This window comes from Hyaena hyaena, unplaced genomic scaffold (assembly GCF_003009895.1).
Source record: "Hyaena hyaena isolate Hyena2069 unplaced genomic scaffold, ASM300989v1 scaffold_329, whole genome shotgun sequence".
Lineage (NCBI taxonomy): Eukaryota > Metazoa > Chordata > Mammalia > Carnivora > Hyaenidae > Hyaena > Hyaena hyaena.
Window position 1 is genome coordinate 880492 of NW_024080960.1, and position 20301 is coordinate 900792.

At 35.0% G+C, this 20301-nt stretch overlaps 1 protein-coding gene across 6 annotated transcripts in view; it reads left to right on the forward strand.

Annotated features, from left to right (window-relative positions):
• The window catches only part of EXOC1 (exocyst complex component 1), a 58472-nt gene that overhangs the window by 27962 nt on the left and 10209 nt on the right, over positions 1–20301 (forward strand). For 5 of the 6 annotated variants that reach the window (XM_039249033.1, XM_039249035.1, XM_039249036.1 and 2 more), the window contains 7 exons: positions 1959–2108; positions 8242–8347; positions 12721–12765; positions 14032–14195; positions 14753–14860; positions 16550–16626; positions 17151–17379. In XM_039249033.1, the coding sequence (XP_039104964.1) occupies positions 1959–2108; positions 8242–8347; positions 12721–12765; positions 14032–14195; positions 14753–14860; positions 16550–16626; positions 17151–17379 (879 nt within the window). The remainder of the gene's footprint in view (positions 1–1958; positions 2109–8241; positions 8348–12720; positions 12766–14031; positions 14196–14752; positions 14861–16549; positions 16627–17150; positions 17380–20301) is intronic. The other variant, XM_039249038.1, reaches the window with a different exon arrangement.

Consider the following 20301-nt stretch of genomic DNA (forward strand, 5'->3'; position numbering starts at 1 on the left):
GTTCTTATTTTGAATTGGTCATCTAATTTTCTGATAACTTTTCTGCTGTCTCTTGTCCAATTTCCTAAGTAGATATCAATAAGATTGATTTAGAAATATGTAGTGCTGCTTGGGTGGCTCAGTTGGTTAAGTGTCCAGCTTCAGCTCAGGTCATGATCTCACAGTTCATGAGTTCAAGCTGGTGTCAGGCTCTGTGCTGAAAGTTCAGAGCCAGGAGCCTGCTTTGGATTCTCTCTCTCTCTGTCTGCCCTTCACCCATTCAGGTTCTGTCTCTGTCTCTCTCTCTCTCAAAAATAAATACATATTAAAAAAGTTTTTAAAGAAACATATTGATTGCTCTATATAGTTTTATATGTCATTTCTATATAATGAGTCCTTGTATTTATTTCCATTTTAAGTTGGGGATATAATCTCACAAAAAGAAAATTATCCAACAGACTGATTTGAAAGCTTTAATGAAGAAGGAACTCAGATAATGATATTTTATTACTTAATGTGTCTTATACTCCTATCTTTCTTACTCTAAAGGTACTTCTCAGTTACTAGAGAAATCTTTGTTTCCCTAATTCAGAAATTTTTTCTAGATACTGTGTATTTGAAAGAAATTGTTTTAAAAAGTCCATATGCACTAAGTTCTTATTTTATGTATATAGTAAAGCAAATAAATTAGATGGAAGAAACCTCTTTTAAAAGAATTTAAATTCAACCAATTTATGTCACCTAGTCTAATACACACATAATTAGGTGTAGGTAACTTTACTAGGAAATGAGTTAACCAACCCCAAAACTCAATCACTGTCATTTTCACAGAATGCTAACAAATAACTTCTGACAAAGCAAATTAGATTAAGTCAGAATGATGTTGAAGAAATTCCGTCTTTATTTTCCCTTTCCTTGGAACTAATATTTTCAAGGGGAATCAACTCCTTTAATCTTTCAACTCCCCCATCTCTTAGACCCTGACTTTGAGTTTCATGACAAATATTGATCCAGTAGCAGAGAAAGAGAGCTAGAGTGTTTCAAAAAAGGGCTGGGAAGATTTTTATTGTTTGTTTTGTTTTTGTTTTTGTATTTTAGATACCAGTAACTAGTCAGCATTTGCAATTTTTGAGTCTGGTTAAAATGATTTTGTTAGATATGTTTTTTAAAAGAAAATGGAAGTGAGACTCACATGACTAAGGTTCCAGTTCTTGTTTCCTTCCATTGTGACCTGAGCAAATCACTTAACTCTTTAAGTTTCAATTTCCTCTTCTAGAAAATAAGGCTGTTGGATCAGATGATCTTCCAGGTCTGTATTTTTCAAAAGAAAAGTCAGGATGTATCACCTAAGACTGTTTGATAACCTACTAATTTATTTATATAAAAGGCTTGTCAAGGTCTTAAAATAAAATCATGGTGTACTTATTTATTTAATAAACTACTAGAACAATTAAGATTACACTATTATTAAGGATTATCCAGGAAACCCCATGATATCATCATCTGTGGTACTTCCTAGTTCCAAAATTCTATACTCTATATGTTTTAACCATGGTTTTAAATATTGTAGGCTCTAATAGAAATACCATAGATGTTGACAATTTGTTTTGAATGACTTCCCTATTTGATGTGTTTCTCAATACAGTTGTATTGTGAAGTTTATTTGCTTAGTAAATTGTAAAATGATATGGCATGGGAGAGAAGAGCTTGATTAAAACGTTCATTGTCAATTCCTTTAGAAGATGACATGTGTAGTTGATTTATCAGAGTGCCATTCTTGCATGTTTATGACTATTTATGGTGATAGTGTTCGGTAAGCTTACACGGGATGATAAAAGAAGACAAGTAAGTAGTTGGTTTTTATCTTTTTTCTATCTTCCTTTGCTTTTCTTTGGCTACATTTGGTCATTTTTTAGAATTTTCAATGACCTGTTTCTTTGTAATGTCAATATATTTATTTACTTATTTACTCATTCTAGGGTCACGATCAGAGTTCAACTCTTGCTCAGCACTCTGCTGAACTGGCTTTACCCAATCATCATCCATTTCATAGAGACTTGCTTCGATATGCCAAGTTGATGGAGTGGCTAAAGAGTACAGATTATGGAAAATATGAGGGACTAACAAAGGTATGAATTTGATATCAATTACTCCCTGAGTAAGGAGCATAATCTTCTGGAATCAAGAGATCATGTATTCAGTTCCCCATGTGACATTTGAAGTATTGTAGTACATTCTTCAGGAAGCAGAAAATAATTGAATTTCTGAGTGCTCATTTAACCAGGCAGGACATTTATTTCATTTACTTGGGTAAAGAAGAGCTCAGTTTCAAACTCCAATTTAATATAGTAGTAGACGGTACTGTAGCCTTAAATATCATTCAGTTTAGTTAAATGCAATAATTATTCCCTGAGTTTCTTTATATGCAATATAAAAACTAGAGAATATGAAGATGTCTAAGTGTGGCATTGCCCTCTAAGAATTGATAATGTGTTTGATAAAGCAAGTGCAGATTGCCTGTTTATGAAGCAAGCATATCACTATTCCAGACACACACAGCTTAACAAACAAGCCCTACTTCTAAAGAACCTTATATCTGACCGGGAAGAGCAATTATACTTAAGACAAACAGCAAAAAATTAAGTGCCGAACTGAAAATGAGTTTAGAGAAGAGAAACCCATATCTTAAAACCATGAGCTATGAGGAAAACTTCATAGCAGGTATTGGATTTGAACTGAGTTTTTAAATAGTGAGTGGATTAGATAAACCAGAAAAAAGGGGAAGGGCATTCCAGGGAAGAGGAGCAAGACATGCAGACAAAGGTGGGAGAGTAGGCCCTTTTCAGAACAAGGAGGATGCAAGGCCATCTGAAGTAGAAATGTCATATTCTGGGGCAGCGAGAAATTATGTTGAAAAAGATGAGCCATGAGACCTAATAGCATTCCTCATACATGGGAAAAGACTAGGTGAGGCAAATTCATTAAGAACCTAATGTAATAATTCAGATGAAGTGAAATCTGAATCAGGAAGATAGTAGGAGAAGTAGAGAATATAAGCCAAAAGGAAGACTCCAAAGATGGAAGAGACAGGATGATGCCAAACTTTCTAGGTTTGGAGACTAAAAGAACAGTACTACAAACATCAGCAGTAGGAGAAGATGAGTCATTCATTCATATATGAATTGAACACCTGCTTTTTGCTAAGTGCTAGAGACACAACACTGAAAGAACCAGGCAAATTTTTGCCTTCTCATACCACATGTTTCAGTGAAGAAAGACCAAAAAAAAGTCAATTGTGTGTTAGAAGATACTGTTGAGTGTTCTGGAGAAAATAAAGCAGGGAATTCCAGGACTGGGGGAAGACTGTAGTTTCAAATAAGGCATCGAGAAGGTGACATTTGAGCATAGATCTTAAAAATAAGCAAAGGTGAATGGCACCTGGGTGGCTCTGTCGATTAAGTGTCCTACTCTTGATGTCAGCCCAGGTCTTAATCTTGGGTTCATGAGTTCAAGCCCTGCATTGGGCTCCACGCTAGGCATGGAGCCTACTTAAAAAAATAAAAAACAAAAAAAACTAAGGTTGAAGGGAGCCCAATGCCTGGCTGGCTCAGTCAGTAGAGCATACAACTCTTGATCTCAAGATTGTTCAGGCCCAGTTTTGGATATAGAGATTATTTTTTAAATCTTTAAAAAAAAAAAAATTAGCAGGGGTGAATAGTAGGAGTTTCTTGGGGAAGGCTTCCCAAGCACAGTACAGGTGTCCTATGGTAAGAGCATGCCTAAGGTACTGGAGGAGCAATAAGGAAGCCAGTATAGTTGGAGCACAAAGGGCCAGAGACAGGACCTTAGAAGAAGATTGGCGAGAGGTAAAGTGGGGTGGGGCGGGACAGATAGGTAAGGGACTGTGTGCATTGGTAAGGATTTGGCTTTTATTATGCGGGAGGTGGGGGAGGGTGTTTGGGTGAGCTTTGAGCAGTAGAAACACATGATCTGATTTAGCTTTAATAAATGGCTATTGTGGCAGGAAGCCATGGATACAATACTTTTCTGGCATTTCTGCAGTGACCTTTAGTATTGAAATTGACCATATCACTTAGGGAGCTAAAAAATTGCTACCTAATTCAAATATATAAATAGCTATATTTATATATCAGGTAAAATAGCAGTTTACCTAAAAGTCTAAAAATACCTTGAAAAACAAGTAAAATCCTTTATGTGTTTTTATGAATTTGGAGTTCAAAAATTAATAAATTTAAGTAAGGTATAAGCTATTTTAATAGTAATAATTTATGTGGACAATATGACCTTAAAAGATGTTCTTGTGTTGGAAAGAATGATGTGTTTTGTTTCTTGGAATAAAAACAAAAATACTGAGATTGTTAATATAAAGGCTTTCCCCTCAACCCATGTGTTTAGGACCAAAAATTTCCTAACAGAATTTAGCTAGCAAAATTATCTTATTTTTTTGCTAATTTTGCTTGCAAAAAGTTTTCCTAGTTTTATTCAAAAAGTGGTGCTTTCTTTTAGAGTGTTTTATAATGATTGATTTCTCTTAGGAGATTAATATTTATACATGAACCCATTTTATCTTCATACTTACTGAAATAATTATTACAACTCATCTAGTCTTGGGCTCATGCTTCATGAGAATGCAGTGTTTGAGGTAGAAATTTGAGAACTATGATGATAAGAAAAAAGCAGTTTGTATAGTCCTACCAGTGTATCAATATGAACACATTTGGCAATAGGACATTCTTGTAAATCAGTCTCTATGTATTTTCTCTTCAAAGTGCCTTTGCTCATGTAAAGTAAGATCTGGCTCCCCCTACTTCTAAACTGAGATCATAAGGGAGCATAAACCTTGGTAAAGTAAATAACATTTTTAAACTGTAATTTAAAAAATGCTTTTCAAAGAGAACGTGAATATCCTAAGGTATGTAATGTACATCTTATCTGGCTAGCTATTTTAGGTAAGATTATTTTTGTTCCTCAGACCTTGTCTTTTAAGTGTTCTGCAACTCTATTGTTGTGTTATATTTTGTTTTGTTTTCATTCAACAGAATTCTGATTTGGAGATATCTTAAGGAAAAGTATTTACAGTACTGGAATTCTTTGCCTTTTGAAGTTTTAAGAGGATTAATATTTTGAATAATTAAACATTATTATATCTCCTTAAGAGTTTTGTGCCAACAAGTGCTTTGTCCCCTAGTGAATATTCAAATAAATAAAGTAATCAATAAGCTTTTTGCCTAATTGTGTTCTCAGTATTATTGCCCTATCTTTGTATATGATGCAGTATTCATGAATGTAATTTAAGTGAAGAAACAAGACAATAGCCAACCTAGCAATGATTTATAGAATCATTCTCTCCTCACAGTAGTTTTTGATTGACAATATTAATGAGTTTTTTTAAATGAAATTGACTTATTTCCCAGGAATGTTACTTGCTGCTGTGGTTTGAACTTTTGACAGACTGTATTTTATCTTATTATCTAATTTGATTGAGGAAGAAGGAAAAGAGGAATGAAAGAAGGAAGGAAACAGACAAACCAGTGCTTCTTTAATAAGAAATAATAATTAGGGGAGCCTGGGTGGCTTAGTCGGTTAAGCGTCCGACTTTCGCTTAGGTCATGATCTCGCGGTTCGTGGGTTCGAGCCCCGCGTCGGGCTCTGTGCTGACTGCCAGCTCAGAGCCTGGAGCCTGTTTCAGTCTGTGACTCCCTCTCTCTCTGACCCTCCCCTGTTCACGCTGTCTCTCTCTCTCTCTCCTAGAAATAAATAAAACATTAAAAAAAATTTTTGTAATTAAAAAAAAAAAAGAAATAATAATTAAATCCAAATACCATGCACTTGGTTGGGTATCCACAGCTTACACTTTTTGGCAGGAACAAGAAAAGCCTGTTTCACATTCTTTAAGGGATAAGAATCACTAGGCACTGCCCCAGCTCTACTTATAGCTGAATCTAAGGAAAGCCCTGATTTTTGATATACATAATTAGAGCTTATAGACAATAGCTCAACTGCCCAGATTCCTTCCTTCCCAGGAGTCTGACCCCTATTTGTGGTTTGGGTTATTCATGTGGAACAATTCATAATAGAGATGGTCCATCCATGTTTGGGTATGAAATGAGCTCTGCTCTCCTAATAATCTCCTGAGGTTCACAGTCAGCCTTGAAGATTCTCAGACATATTCTTTCAACTTCAGTGCTACATTTGTGCAGTTTACCTTTTGGTGTAAAGAAAAAGTAAAATATAGAGACCTCTGTAAGGCTACAGTCAGCACAACATAAAGTTGAAGACACTGCCTGAGACAACAGTATTTAAACTCATGACAGTTAAATTTAAGGTGCTATAATCAAGGTGCTAACAGGCACCTCATGAGAGACTTCTTTCAGAATTTGGTAGATGAATGAACTGATGGTCACACCTGTCTGTGGCCTTTCCCACCAATGAGTTCTGTTACATACTGGAGAAAAAAGGTATCCAGTCATAGAGTTGCATTGGAAAAGGGGGTGATCTTCAGTAGTCTGCTCATGTCACTGCTTTCTAGATACCAGAGGAGCTGTTTTGAAATTGCTTAAATTGCTTGGGTAGTAATGTGTACTTTAAACAATCTGGGTATTGGAATGCAGTCTGTTATGTTATTTGAGTAGAAACCACTGATGAAGATTTTACAAATTGTGTGAAGCTAATTTCCCATTTGTCAACTATTTACTGATTTGCAATGATCAAGATTTTTATGGTAATTTAAAATTGAAAAAATGAGACACTGAAAAAGTGTGACTGCCCAATGAAATAGGAATTAATTTTAGGGTATATTTTAATTTACATTTAAATTTTTATTTATTTTTTTAAACTTTATTAATTTGTTTGAAAGAGAGGAAGAGCAAGAGTGGAGGAGAGGGAAAGAGAGAATCCCCAGCAGACTCCATGCTCAACAGGGCAGAGCCAATGCGGGACTCAATCCCATGATGCTGAGATCATGACCTGAAATCAAGAGTTGGACACTTAACTGACAGATCCCCCAGGCGCCCTAGCTTACATTTGTTTTTAAATTTATGCAAAGATCATGGGAAGGACTTGCCAATTTGACTATTGCAGAGACTATATGAGAAATATATGCGGCCTACAAATAGAAAAAGCAGGATCTGTATATTATGTTTCACCCAAATACTATTTTGTAAGGATAATATAAGCTTATAATACTTTATAAGCAATGTAAACCTGCTCTAAAACTGAATGTTTTAATTTGAAAAAATAAAGGAAGCTGAAACTTAGATTCCCTGATAAATTTAAAAGAATAGCCAAGTATAGCTTTTCTGCAATGGATTTATTTAAATTTAGTCAAACTGTATATGTATTTAATTTAAGACTTGGAAAAATATATGGTCTCCTCCCACTGTTGAAGAATCCTTCTTGAAAGCATAAAATATTTCTATGTCATAATCAGATATGATGAAGAAATGAGTTTGAATGTTTATTAGATGTTTCTGTTTGAGCTAGAATAAATCAAATTTGTGAAAAAAATTGTGATAACTATAAGATGTGCTAATTAGAATTAAATTGTTATTGAAACCTATTTGATGTGCCTAAATACCTTAAGCTTATTGAAAGATTATTGAAAATAACCTATTTTGGTATACCTTAATACCCTAAGTTGACAGAGTACACTGAAACCGAATGTATTCCTTTTTGCCATTGACACTACCTGTTAGTGTGATTGTTTTTAAAAGCAATATAGCAGTATAGAAGAACAGTTATAAAGCTTCCTATATACTTTGGTCCTGTATTTCCACCCTTAGGAAATTATTCCAAGGAAACAATTTATTAAAGATGAAAAGCTTGTTGTAACATTGTCTATCATAGCAAAATATAGCAAATCCCCTGTGTTAGGGGGTTGGTTTGCTGAATTGCAGTACATCAACAAAGCATAATAACTGTACAGTCATTAAAGTGTGCGATTGGACAAACATGATTTCTCCGACCCAAATATCCTGTACAGTATGATTGCAACTATATTTAAAATCAGTGTAAGATAATATGTAAAAATGAAAACATAAGTGTGATTATGTTCAACTTCCTATTTTTGTAAATTGTTTTGATGCCTGTTCAGTTTTTTTTAAGACAGAAAACAGCCGACTTTTTATATCCTATGAAATCCATCAGAATTTTAGACCATAAAATTTAAAGCAAGCACGAAGCAATTGTTACATTGTCATATAACAATATATAATAAAAAGTACCTGTTACTTTTATTTTAAGAATTACATGGATTATTTATCACGACTGTATGAGAGAGAAATTAAAGATTTCTTTGAAGTTGCAAAGATCAAGATGACCGGCACAACTAAAGAAAGCAAGAAGTTTGGTAAGCTAAAATGGTTTTATTTATGACAAATAATTCTTAAGACTTTTTGGGCATAGTGAAAGAAGATACAGTAGAATTGACAAAAAAGTAAGTCTAATGTGTTGGTTTGATTTACAGATATTCCATAGAACAAATATTTATATATGTAAATATGGTTTTTACTAGAATTCTGTAGTATGTTAATCTGACAGCAATTGTGTATTCATGCCTTAAATGAAAGCATCTATTCATAGATCAAGCAGTTGGCCGGAAAATGAAGTGCGATCTGGTAGAGAAAGTAGGAGGCAAAGAGACACACGTTGAGAGTTCAGTTTCTGACTTCCTTCCTAAAAGACGTTTTGTAATAGTTGGGGGCAAATCATTGATCTCTCAAGTCATTGCTCTCTACAGGGAAATGAAAGTGATTCCTGGCTTCTTACTTCTCACTGGCTATTTTGAATCAAAAAGAAAGTTTGTGTTTTTTCTCCATCAAGGGGCTATAAAACTGTCACCCAAATTTCTCTTGTGGTTATACCTTCTTTTTCCAAAGGGATATTTTTCAAGCATGTTATTTTTTGTTGCTTCTAAATATGTTAAGTGGACAGAAACATGATTTGAAAGGATAACCAGTGAAAGTATTAAGTTGCAAGGAAGGTGATTTGCTGAGGCCACATTCTGCTCTTGCATGTACCCATCTCTGGAGTTCCTTTTGGATGGAGTTCTGTGCTTATTCAAGTCAAAACCTGGCCTTAAATGGCTACAATGTGTACTCAGTGTGTCTGCATAGTTCCCCTTTAGAATAATGAGTTTAGCATTTGCTTGTTGAAAGGAGCCTATGCCCTAAGCAACTTCTGGTAAACAGGAAACAGGATTGAAATTGATAGCACATCTTTCCATTCTTTTCTTCAGGACAGAGAAGACTGTCTTTAGTGGGTAATTTCAAGTAATTCATTGTTGTTTTTGTTTTTAACACTAGTATATTGATTATACTAGTCCAGAATTTTGAAATGTTTTGAATCTGTGTACAAATATGTTATACTTAGGTATATACTGATGAGAATCTTGGGACAATAGGCTTTTGGAAACGGAAATGCTAACTCATCCTAAAGGTTAATTGTTTTAAACAGCAATGTGTTTATATCCTTGTTAATGTTTCACTGTGGATATGTTATGCTTTTTTTTTTAGTAAGCAACATATTAATTCAGTTACATGTTTAATGTTTCCATTTAGTATATTTGTCACCACTTGTTAGTGAACCATTTTATTTTGAGAGAACTCTTCTACAGTTATATGAAAACTGGAGGCAAAAGGGAAATCTTTCTAAAATTATCTCTTTAAGAGGTCATTAATCTCAGTATTATAAGTTTATCAAGGCTAAGATTCACACTGAAATAAATGACATAATAAAAATATAACTTAAAGTACAATAGTATTTTAATGGTATCATTGCCTTAACCTGAAAATTAATTTTTTTCTTTTTTTCCCTCTTAAGAGAGAGGGAATAATTTAAAATATTTTTAAATTAGAAGTTTAAAAGGCACTTTTATCATTTTAAAACAGCATTAAAATTATGCCTTGTTATGTATCAAATTATAACGAGAGTAATTTGTGATGGTTGATGGCACCAGAAAATTACAGTTTCAGTGATTTTGATATCATTAGCTACAAGAGACGGTAAACTAAATAATAAACAATTCAGAGGACAGGTTAAATAGAGATAACTTAAGAAATTCTAAATAAGATAGAATGAAATTTTTTAAAGTACCTTTTCAAAGATTCACATTATGTCTAAATCAACTTTTAATAGTAATTATAATTAAAATAGATACCTGTAGTTTGGGAAAGATAACTTGTACATGAATCAAAAGTCATTATAAATAAAATTTAAATCTTTTTTGTTTTTTACTTGTTCTGAAAATGCTGGGTCATAGAGCTAATAAGAATAGAAAGTCAGATTGAACATACTTTATGAAAGGAAAGGTATAATCAATATAGTCATAAAGATTCAGGGAAATACTCTTTGAACCATTCTTGACTCAACTTTAATATCACTTTAGTTCAAATAATTCAGAATAATGTTAAAATGCCAGTAAATATATTTTCTTTGTGATAGGTTTTTTTTTTTTAATGTTTTATTTATTTTTGAGTGAGAGAGGAAGAGACAGTATGAGCAGGGGAGGGTCAGAGAGAGAGAGAGACAGAGACACAGAATCCGAAGACAGGCCTCAGGCTCTGAGCTAGCTGTCAGCACAGAGCCTGATGTGGGGCTCGAACCCATGAACCGTGAGATCATGAACTGAGCCGAAGATGGACACTTAACCTATTGAGCCACCCAGGCGCCACTGTGATAGGTTTTTATGTAGGTCATTGCCTTTTTTGATTAATAGGTTTACTTTATTTATTTATTTATTTTTTTAATAGGTTTACTTTAATAAACTCAGAGGCATGAAATTTTTCCCCCCAAGATTGGGAGTTTTCCCCCTTTTTGTTCTACAAATGTACTTAATGCAATGGCAGGCAAAGAAAATTTTGTAACTATTTTTAAAATTATGAGCTTTTTCTTTCTATAGCTAAGATAACACACACATATTATTTTAGTCCGTTGACATATGCAATTATATAATTACTGCCTCCCTTGTATTTAATATTCCAAAATCTCAGAAGTGGTATGTCAAAATTTTTTTTCATTGTATGTTTCTGCACTAAACATAAATCTTGTTGATTCCTAAAGGAGTCTTGAACACAGGACTGAATTCAGTGCTGGCTAGAAAATAATAAATATTAATTTCCTATTATATAATAAGCACTGCTAGTTACTGAGAATGCAGCAATAAGCAAAGACCATACTTTCATGGAGTTTACAGTCCAGTGGGGATTATTTCAAGATATTTAAAGGGTTACTTAAATATTATTGCTTTTTGCTGATAATGTAGGCTTTTATGAACCCCAAATTATAATTAGGTGACTTTACTAGTAACTATATACATTATTGGCTACCAGAAAACAAAAACAAAAAACAAAAAAAACCCCATGTGTCTGAAGTGCCAAGCTTTGCTCTGAAACTGGTGAACTTAGTATAGTGACACCTTAAGGTCCCAGAAGGTACTGTTGAGACTGACCAGCTAGTAGCTCCAGCAAAATCCCTGCTTGCCACTTTAATGTCCAGCCTTGCTATTTCATACTCCTTTGAGCATCATATAGTTGGGGCTGGAGAGAGCTATATATCCCTGCTATGACAAGGCAGTAGCTTGTACTTGGGCTTCTGCCTTGAAGTTTGGCAGGGATAGTGACAGTTGACTGTTTTTAAAATATTTCTAGGTTACAGTAATATTCTTTTAATTTTCTCTTTCATTCTATAATTTCTTTCTTTGCCTTTCACATTAACTTCAGATTTGAATTTAGAATGTTTCACAAGATGATCTCTCCAGCTGATCTAATAAATATTATATAGAGAGAAGTTTTAGAATAAAAGAAATGCCAAATGACCCTAAAAAAGCTCAAATTCCTATATTAAACCTGTTCCTTTGGCTTTACCCTTTCATCCTCCCATCTCCTGATAATTAGTATTTTATATATATACACTTTTCATCTTAGGTGTTTACAAAGCCAGCTACTAAGTAGTTCAGGTTTATATTTTCAAATTATTTTAAAGTCCCACTCATGTAATATTTTTATCAGATGTACTATAACATTATTTAGTACTGTGGAGACTCAGGAGTTCTCAAGGAGCAAGGTATGCACTAATGTCTAAGTCTGCAACTTCATTCTAATAAATTTCCACTGTATTGAACTTTTACCTGACCATCTGATCTCACTCATATGTGGAATTTAAGAAACAAACAAGCAAAGGAAATAGACAAACCAAGAAAGAGACTCTTAATTATAGAGAACAAACTGATGAGTTACCAGAGGGGAAGAGATGGGGGATGGGTGAAATAAGGGGTGGGGATTAAAGAGTATACTTACTATGATGAAGTAAAATAAAATGATTTTTACAAAATTAAAATAACACTTTTATTTGAACTGTGTGGGTTTTTTTTTCAGAAACCAAAACTTACAAATGTAGTCTTTTAAATTTAAATATACTAGCTGCATAAACTTAAAAAAAATGATTTAAAAGTGTTGGGTGGGGGGCTGACAAATATAGATTTTTTTACCCGAATATTTGAGTAAAAACAATACATTAGACTAGTAAAGTTTTTTTCTCTCAGAATTTGTCAACCACTAGCTGACCCAACTAAACATATGTTGCACCTCTTGTTACCTGATGCTCATGGTTCTTTGCATGTGTCTTTTAAACTAGAGCTTTAACTTCCTCTTGTGCATGGTTTGTGCAAATTGCAGTTTATTAACTTGTCTTTGTCTTTGATGCTTGCAACCTAATCCATCACAGCTACACTGCCTCGAAAAGAAAGTGCTGTCAAACAGGAAACAGAGAGTGAGTATGCTTAGTGTATTAGTAGGTATTCTCAATGCATGTTTGTTTAATGTCTAGAAATTAGTTTTGTCTTGAAAAAAGTGACACCAAAAATATTAATTGCTCTGAGTTGCCAGGTATTGATTGGTGAAAGAAAACCGACATGATAATAGTGGTATGGCTACATTCAAGAAATGTAGTTAAAAATATATGGTGGGTCATCAGGAATTTGTGAAAGCCTTAACCATTAAACTTCTGTTTTCAGGCTGTGTTTAAAAACTATAAAAATTCTAACAGATATGGTCAGATTTTGCATAATGAAACTGAAGTTTACATCTTTAATTGTCCTTATGGTATCTTTATCTGTCCTTTCTGACCATCAGCAAATCATACAGGTTAACTGAGAAATATTTTAGAAGATTAAGAAAAACTATTTATATTCAATTCTGAATAAAAATATTCCATTTTCTTGTAAAAATGGAAGCCTTTAATTCCTCGATGTGTATAGAATGTTGCTCAGCCACATTGTTCTCATTTTTCCTCATGGTTATGATGGATACCTATGTTTATAGCTAAACAAAGATGTCCCATATTATGCAGTTCATGGTGTATGTATTATATTTTAGTTGTGTTTTAAATATAACAAGTTTCCAGGGTGGTTTTTATTTTCTCTTCATTTTGTTTAGTTTATTTAAAGAACTATAGTTAATCAGTTATCTTATTATAAAGGCGGAGTTTCTGGATTCAGGAATGTGTAACGTTGAATCATATGTAACTGACTCTTTATAGGGCAAGAATGATGGAGTATTGGCAGTTTGTATGGTTCAACCCAATATTTTCATTTTTAATGTGGAAGCAAGTAATATTGGGAAATGGCCATTTTCTTCAGAAATAAAAATGTCATGTTAGCTAGTACACCAAGGAGTCATTGACCTTCATCTGTATTCATGTCTTTTGAGTAGGAAGGAGATCTTTATCTAGTTTAACCTAGAAATATCAGACAATTTTGGTGAGACTGGGTAGGGTATATAGATCATGTGATCTTTAAAATGCCTTCCAGTCCTATTCTGTGGATCTATGTAGTTTTGCTGCTCTTTACAGTATGCTCAGGGCTAAGACAAACATTGACGAAGGAGCAGGACACTGTACAGCCCGTCCCATGTGGTGGACTTGAGCTGTAACTAATATGAGCACTGGAAGACAGAGGCAGTGGAGGACAACCCTGGTTTACGCTATGGGTCTTTTATTCATGAAGGTAACAACTTTCAAAGTTTTATTATTTCTTAGGTCTTCATGGAAGTTCTGGGAAATTAACTGGATCCACTTCTAGTCTAAATAAACTCAGTGTTCAGAGTTCAGGGAATCGTAGATCTCAGTCATCTTCTTTGTTGGATATGGGAAACATGTCTGCCTCTGATCTCGACGTTGCTGACAGGACCAAATTTGATAAGGTAAAATAAAATAACAAGTACTTCTTTAACATTAGTTTTCTAACAGCAGTTTGTAAGTGTGTTCAAAAATTTGGGCTATTGTCTCTCTTAATTAACTATATCTTACTTTCCAATTCTGAATCTGAAAAAAATGCTAGTCAAATGACAACTGAAACTTGTATTATCAATTCATTGACATAATAGCTTAATTAAAATTTATTATAAATCATTAAATGCTTGCATCTCTATCTAAGTTCTTTGAGCCAACTACAAAGTAAAGAAGAAATAATAGCTTTTATGAAGCTAAACTATTCCCAGCAGTGTATTAAGTTTAAAAAGTTTATCTCTGTTCCTCTTTCCAGATGTCAAGTGAATGATTGTTGTGAGTTTTATTTTAGGTATGTCTGGCCCTGTTATGCCGTGGTACTTCTGCTTCATCCTATCAATCCTGGAATAGTTTCTTTTGGAGTTCTATTTAGATTGTTATAGATAAAGCACCTATGGCGCCTGCAGAAAAGTACATTAAATGTGGGAGATTTTTTTAAGCATTTGGTGCAGTTCATTTTTGTTTTCCTCAGATCTTTGAACAGGTACTAAGTGAACTAGAACCCTTGTGTCTGGCAGAACAGGACTTCATAAGTAAATTTTTCAAACTACAGCAACATCAGAGTATGCCTGGAACTATGGTATGGCTCATGTTTATTTATTGGTTAATATATATGATCTGTAGCCTAAGTAGCCTCATTAATTTATTGTCACAATTTCAATATCAGAACAGATAAAGAAAAAATTTATGATGTAAGGATGTTTCCAATAATTTTTATCACATCACAAGATAACAAAAACAGTGATAGTTAGACTTCGAGCACCTAATTTAATATTCCAGACTGTCTTAGGCCTATATATCCTTCAAATTAGTGAAGGGGAAAATGTCTGAATATACTTTGTAAAAAACATTATTCAAAAAGAAATTTTAGCATTTTAGTAGTCACCAAGAAAAAATATAATTAAAAAAAATGATACTTGAGTATATATACCATGGTCTAGCAGAAAAAAAAAAAAGATGAAGAAAGAAGCCTCAAATCTGAATCTTATGTCTTTGTTACTAACTAGCATTAAGACCTTAAACCGATTATTAAATCCCCAGTTTTCCTCATCTGTATAAGAATATAATAATGCCTGTTCAGCATGCTTCTCAGGTAGCATAAATGTAAGAAAATAAAATGAGAGACTGCTGCAATATTTTGAAAAACTTAAAAGCACAATGCAAATAATTTTTTTTTTAAGTAGGCTCCATGCCTAGCGTGAAGCCCAGCACGAGGCTTGAACTCATGACCCTGAGATCTAGAGTCGGATCCTTAACTGACTGAGCCACCCAAGTGCCCCAAATAAAGTGATTTTTTTTTTTTAATTTATTTATTTTGAGAGAGACAGAAACAGCACAAGTTGGGGAGGGGTAGAGAGAGAGAGGAGAGAGAACCCCAAGCAAGCTGTACACCATCAGCGTGGAGTTCAATGCGGGGCTCGAACCCACAAACTATGAGATTGTGACCTGAGTTGAAATCAACAGTCAGATATTGGGGTGCCTGGCTGGCTTAGTTGCTTAAGCATCCAACTTCAGCTCAGGTCATGATCTTGCTGTTTTTAAGTTCGAGTCCCTTGTTGGGCTTTGTACTGACAGCTCAGAGCCTGGAGCCTACTTCAGATTCTGTGTCTTCCTTTCTCTCTCCTCCTCCCCAACTCATGCTGTCTCTTTCTGTCTCTCAAAAATAAATAAACATTTAAAAACAAAAAAAGTCAGATGCTTAACAAACTTAGCCATGCAGTCACCCAACGAAATGATTTTTAAGATCACCTTAAAAAACAGAACCAACATATAAAAAGCAATCATAAAATTAATGTTGTTGTAGATAATGGTGGTAGTAAATTTCCTTATTTGTTAGCCTCTGTAAGAATTTTTGATAGCATTTTTTAAATGCCAGAGTTTTGTTTGAATGATTGATGAGATTTCTTTAATTTTTAAAATTCTGTCTTAAAAGTTTTTTGTTTTTTTTTGAGCTGCCCCCCCATTCCCACACCCCCTCTGAGCCTCCTGCCCCTCCTCCGTCCCTGCTCTCCCCTCCTGTGTACCCACACAAGCACAACTTCTCAGCCTACAATAATTCTCAGATCAAATCTAAAAACATAACATTTCATAAACATTCTTAAGCAACATACTGAATTTTACAGTTTTATCGGTACTACTACCTTTAAAAATCATTATTTTTCATAATGTATTCTCTCCTAGGAATTTTAAGACTGAGCAGGCTTTTGCTATATAAACTAGTCACATTGTTGGTCTTTTATTATGTAAAGTGCCTGAATAATTTTTGCAGACTGAAGCAGAGGACCTAGATGGAGGAACATTATCCCGGCAACATGCTGTTGGCACACCACTGCCAGTTTCATCTGAGTATGTGTTTGTTCCTATCTGTCATTTCTTTGGGAGGAAAAAAAAAAACTTAAAATTGAGCCTCAGGGAATGCCGCTCTGGGAGCAGCCAGATGACTCTGGTAACATGACTGCACACAGAGCACTGACACGTGTGCCTGGCATCCTCTTGAACGTCTTACCCTGTTGTCTGACCCCACAGCTCTTCTTTGCTCTGGTGATCACAAAAAAAGCGGTCAATTTTGATGTTTGCTGGTAAGAAGTACTATTTGAATTGTGGTGTATTTCTCAGAAACTACAAAGCACATTTCAGGATCCAGCTTTACCAATGACATAAAGTTATATTTTGAGTAATAAAACTTAACTTCAAAAAAATAATTTTATGTTGGAAACTGATGTAGAATAGTTAGTTCGTCATAATTGGACATTTTTAATTGAAGTAACAAATTTTAGTCATTTTGGATACATGCAATGAGTGGATTAAAGTTAAAGATGAAAACACTTGAAACTTGTAATAAATCTGTATTTTGTATGTTCTGTGAACAGGAAAGATATGATCCGTCAAATGATGATTAAAATATTTCGCTGCATTGAGCCAGAACTGAACAACCTAATTGCGTTAGGAGACAAAATTGATAGCTTTAACTCCCTTTACATGCTTGTCAAAATGAGTCATCATGTGTGGACTGCACAAAATGTGGATCCTGCTTCTTTCCTGAGTACTACATTGGGAAATGTTTTGGTGACTGTCAAAAGGAACTTTGACAAATGCATTGTAAGTTCTTTTTTTTTTTTTTTTTTTAAAGTAACTTACAGTTCTAATCATTGCAAAAATTAGGTAAATGTATTTAAATCAAGAGATTTCCAGCTTTCCATTGGGGGATCTACTTTTCACATCCCTCAAAGCCCTGAAGCAGGGTGTCGGCTGCATTTTATATGAACAGAGTTTGATGCTACTGTGCTGGCTTTCCCTTCTACACTGTGAATCTTGGCAAGTTCTGGAGTAGGTGGCAGAGAGGTAGCAGCTGCTTGAGAGATCCACTAGGTCAGCTGAAATCTCAGTTAACTGGGGCATCTGGGCGGCTCAGTTGTTTAAGTGTCTGACTTTGGCTCAGGGCATCATCTCATGGTTCGTGGGTTTGAGCCCCGCATCTGGTTTAGTGCTAACAGCTCGGAGCCTGGAGCCTGTTTCAGAATCTGTTTCCCTCTCACTCTGCCCCTCCTCCATTCACACACTGTCTCTTACTCTCTCTCAAAAATAAAAAGAAACATTAAAAAAAAAAAAAGAAAGAAACTTAAATGTCACCTCAGTAGGCTTGTTAATCCTCTTTCCTTACCATGTGATTTCACTTGGGATTTTAAATACTTTGAAATTTGACCACTTAAGGCTTATCCTCTTCCCTCTCCCACATTCTCCAGAGGTGATGATAAACCTGGAGGTTCTGACCGCAAGCTGAGAGCCAGAGGGGAAAGGAAAAGCTGCTAAAGACTAAGATAATGAGTCCTGTGTGACACAGCAGGAACACTAAGTCATGAGGACACTGTGCATTTCCAGATTATGAAGGCTTTGTTGCTTTTATTAGTAAAACATAACTTTCTATAACATCTGTCAATCCAACAGAACATAATTATTAGAAGCATAGGATGTAGTATCAGGAAAATGTAGATGTGGGTTCAAATGAAGTGCTTAGCCCACTGCCCTGCACAGAAATAAGGTCTTACTAACTGATAGCTCATAACGGCGGTGGTGGTGCTCACACTGCTGCCGGTAGTAGTAACAAATAATAGCTTATTAAAGAATGTTCATGTTGTTCTCAAAACAGAACAGTGGAGAAACAAAGCAAAATTAGCTTAGACAAAGTGCAAACTCAAATATTTTCATGTAGAAATTGAATATATTTCTAAAGGATATATCTTTTGTCACTAGGGAAAGATAGTTCCTTCTCCCCCCTCTCATCTCTGTCTCTTATTCTAACTCATGTCTCCTCACAGTATCTGGTGGATCGTGCATACTTCATAAGTGCTCTCTGTTTTGGTGTTTGGGACAAGATTAGGGCCTATGGCATACCTTGAAAAGATAATGAATGGGTCTGTTTGTATTTTTTCTTCAGTTTATTTATTTTTGAGAGAGAAACAGAGATGAGAGGGGGAGAGACAGAGAGAGGGAGACACAGAATCCAGAGCAGGCTCCAGGCTCTGAGCTGCCAACACAGAACCCTCCGCGGGGTTCGAACCCACGAACTGTGAGATCATGACCTGAGCCGAAGTCGGACGCTTAACTTACTGAGCTACCCAGGCGCCCCTGGGTCTGTTTGTATTGAGCCAAAAGCATGAATGGCTGTATTTTCTACAGATGGCTGTAGAAAATAGGATAGCACCTGTGTTTGGCTCTTTCATTTGGTGGCCAGGCTCAAAGTATCTGGTGTTATTCAAAGAACAGGACTAAGAAAGCTAGCCTAACCTGAGCTAGAGCTAAAATGAGAAAGCAAGTGACATATCAAGTACTACCAAGCTCTGCTCTGCTGTCCTATACATTCTTACCTGCACTTAATTTGCTTTTCAGGATTCCTCACTTTAGTGATGCAGATTTGTGCTCTTAAACCTTTGAGAATGATGTGATTTGGTTAAGTTGTCAAGGACAAAGCATGGATATGCCTCACATGCTATGTGCCTTGCATCAAAGTTATAGTCTTAATCACTGAGTAACCTCTGTGTCGAGTAATCAGCTGCAAATAATGTATACATAGAGCTTGAGAGAAATTTTATTTTTATAAGATTTAGTTCATTGATGGCTCTTTTCTTAAATGAATGCATTGTTTCTATTCTACCAGTTACAAAACCAGAAAAGACAACTGTCATTTAGAATATTTCCTGTTAATATTTAAGTATATTCATACTATACTTCTATTCTGTGCATTTAAATGCCCCACCAGGGACCTCTAGGTTACTTAGTCAGTTAAGTGTCTAACTTCAGCTCAGATCATGATCTCATGATTTGTAATTTTGAGCCCCACGTTAGGCTCTGTGCTGACTGTGCAGAGCCTGGAACCTGCTTCAGATTCTGTGTCTCCCTCTCTCTCTGCCTCGCCTCCACTCATGCTGTCTGTCTCTGTCTCTCTCTCTCTCTGTCTCTCTCTCTCTCTCTCTCAAAAAAATGAAAAAACATCCAAAAAATGTTAAGTGCCACACTGAACAAAAATATTCATGCAGCTTAATAACAACCATAGACCAGCATTCATATATTAGTGTTTACTGTGTACCAGACACTGATCTAAGCACTTAGCACACATTATCTCATCTAATCCTCACAATTTCCTCCACAAGATCCTCCACATCTACCTTCCTTTACATAAGGTAGATGCTCTGAGAGTTTATGTTACTTTCTCCAGGTCAACAGTAAAAAGTAACGGAGTTGGTATTCATACCCTGACAGTGTGGTTCCAGCGCCTACAGTCTTATACTACTCTCTCTACGGCATCCATTTTTACTCTTCACAATTATCAATACTGATAAATAAATACTGGAACACAAGAATACCTCAGAGATACTGCAGCTTCAGCTGGTCCAGGCTACCGCAGTAAAGCGAGTATCACAATAAAGCCAGTATTGCAATAAAGTGAATTCAGATGAATTTTTTGGTTTCCCAGTACATATAAAAGTATTTTTATACTATAATATAGTTTATTTAATGTTTAAT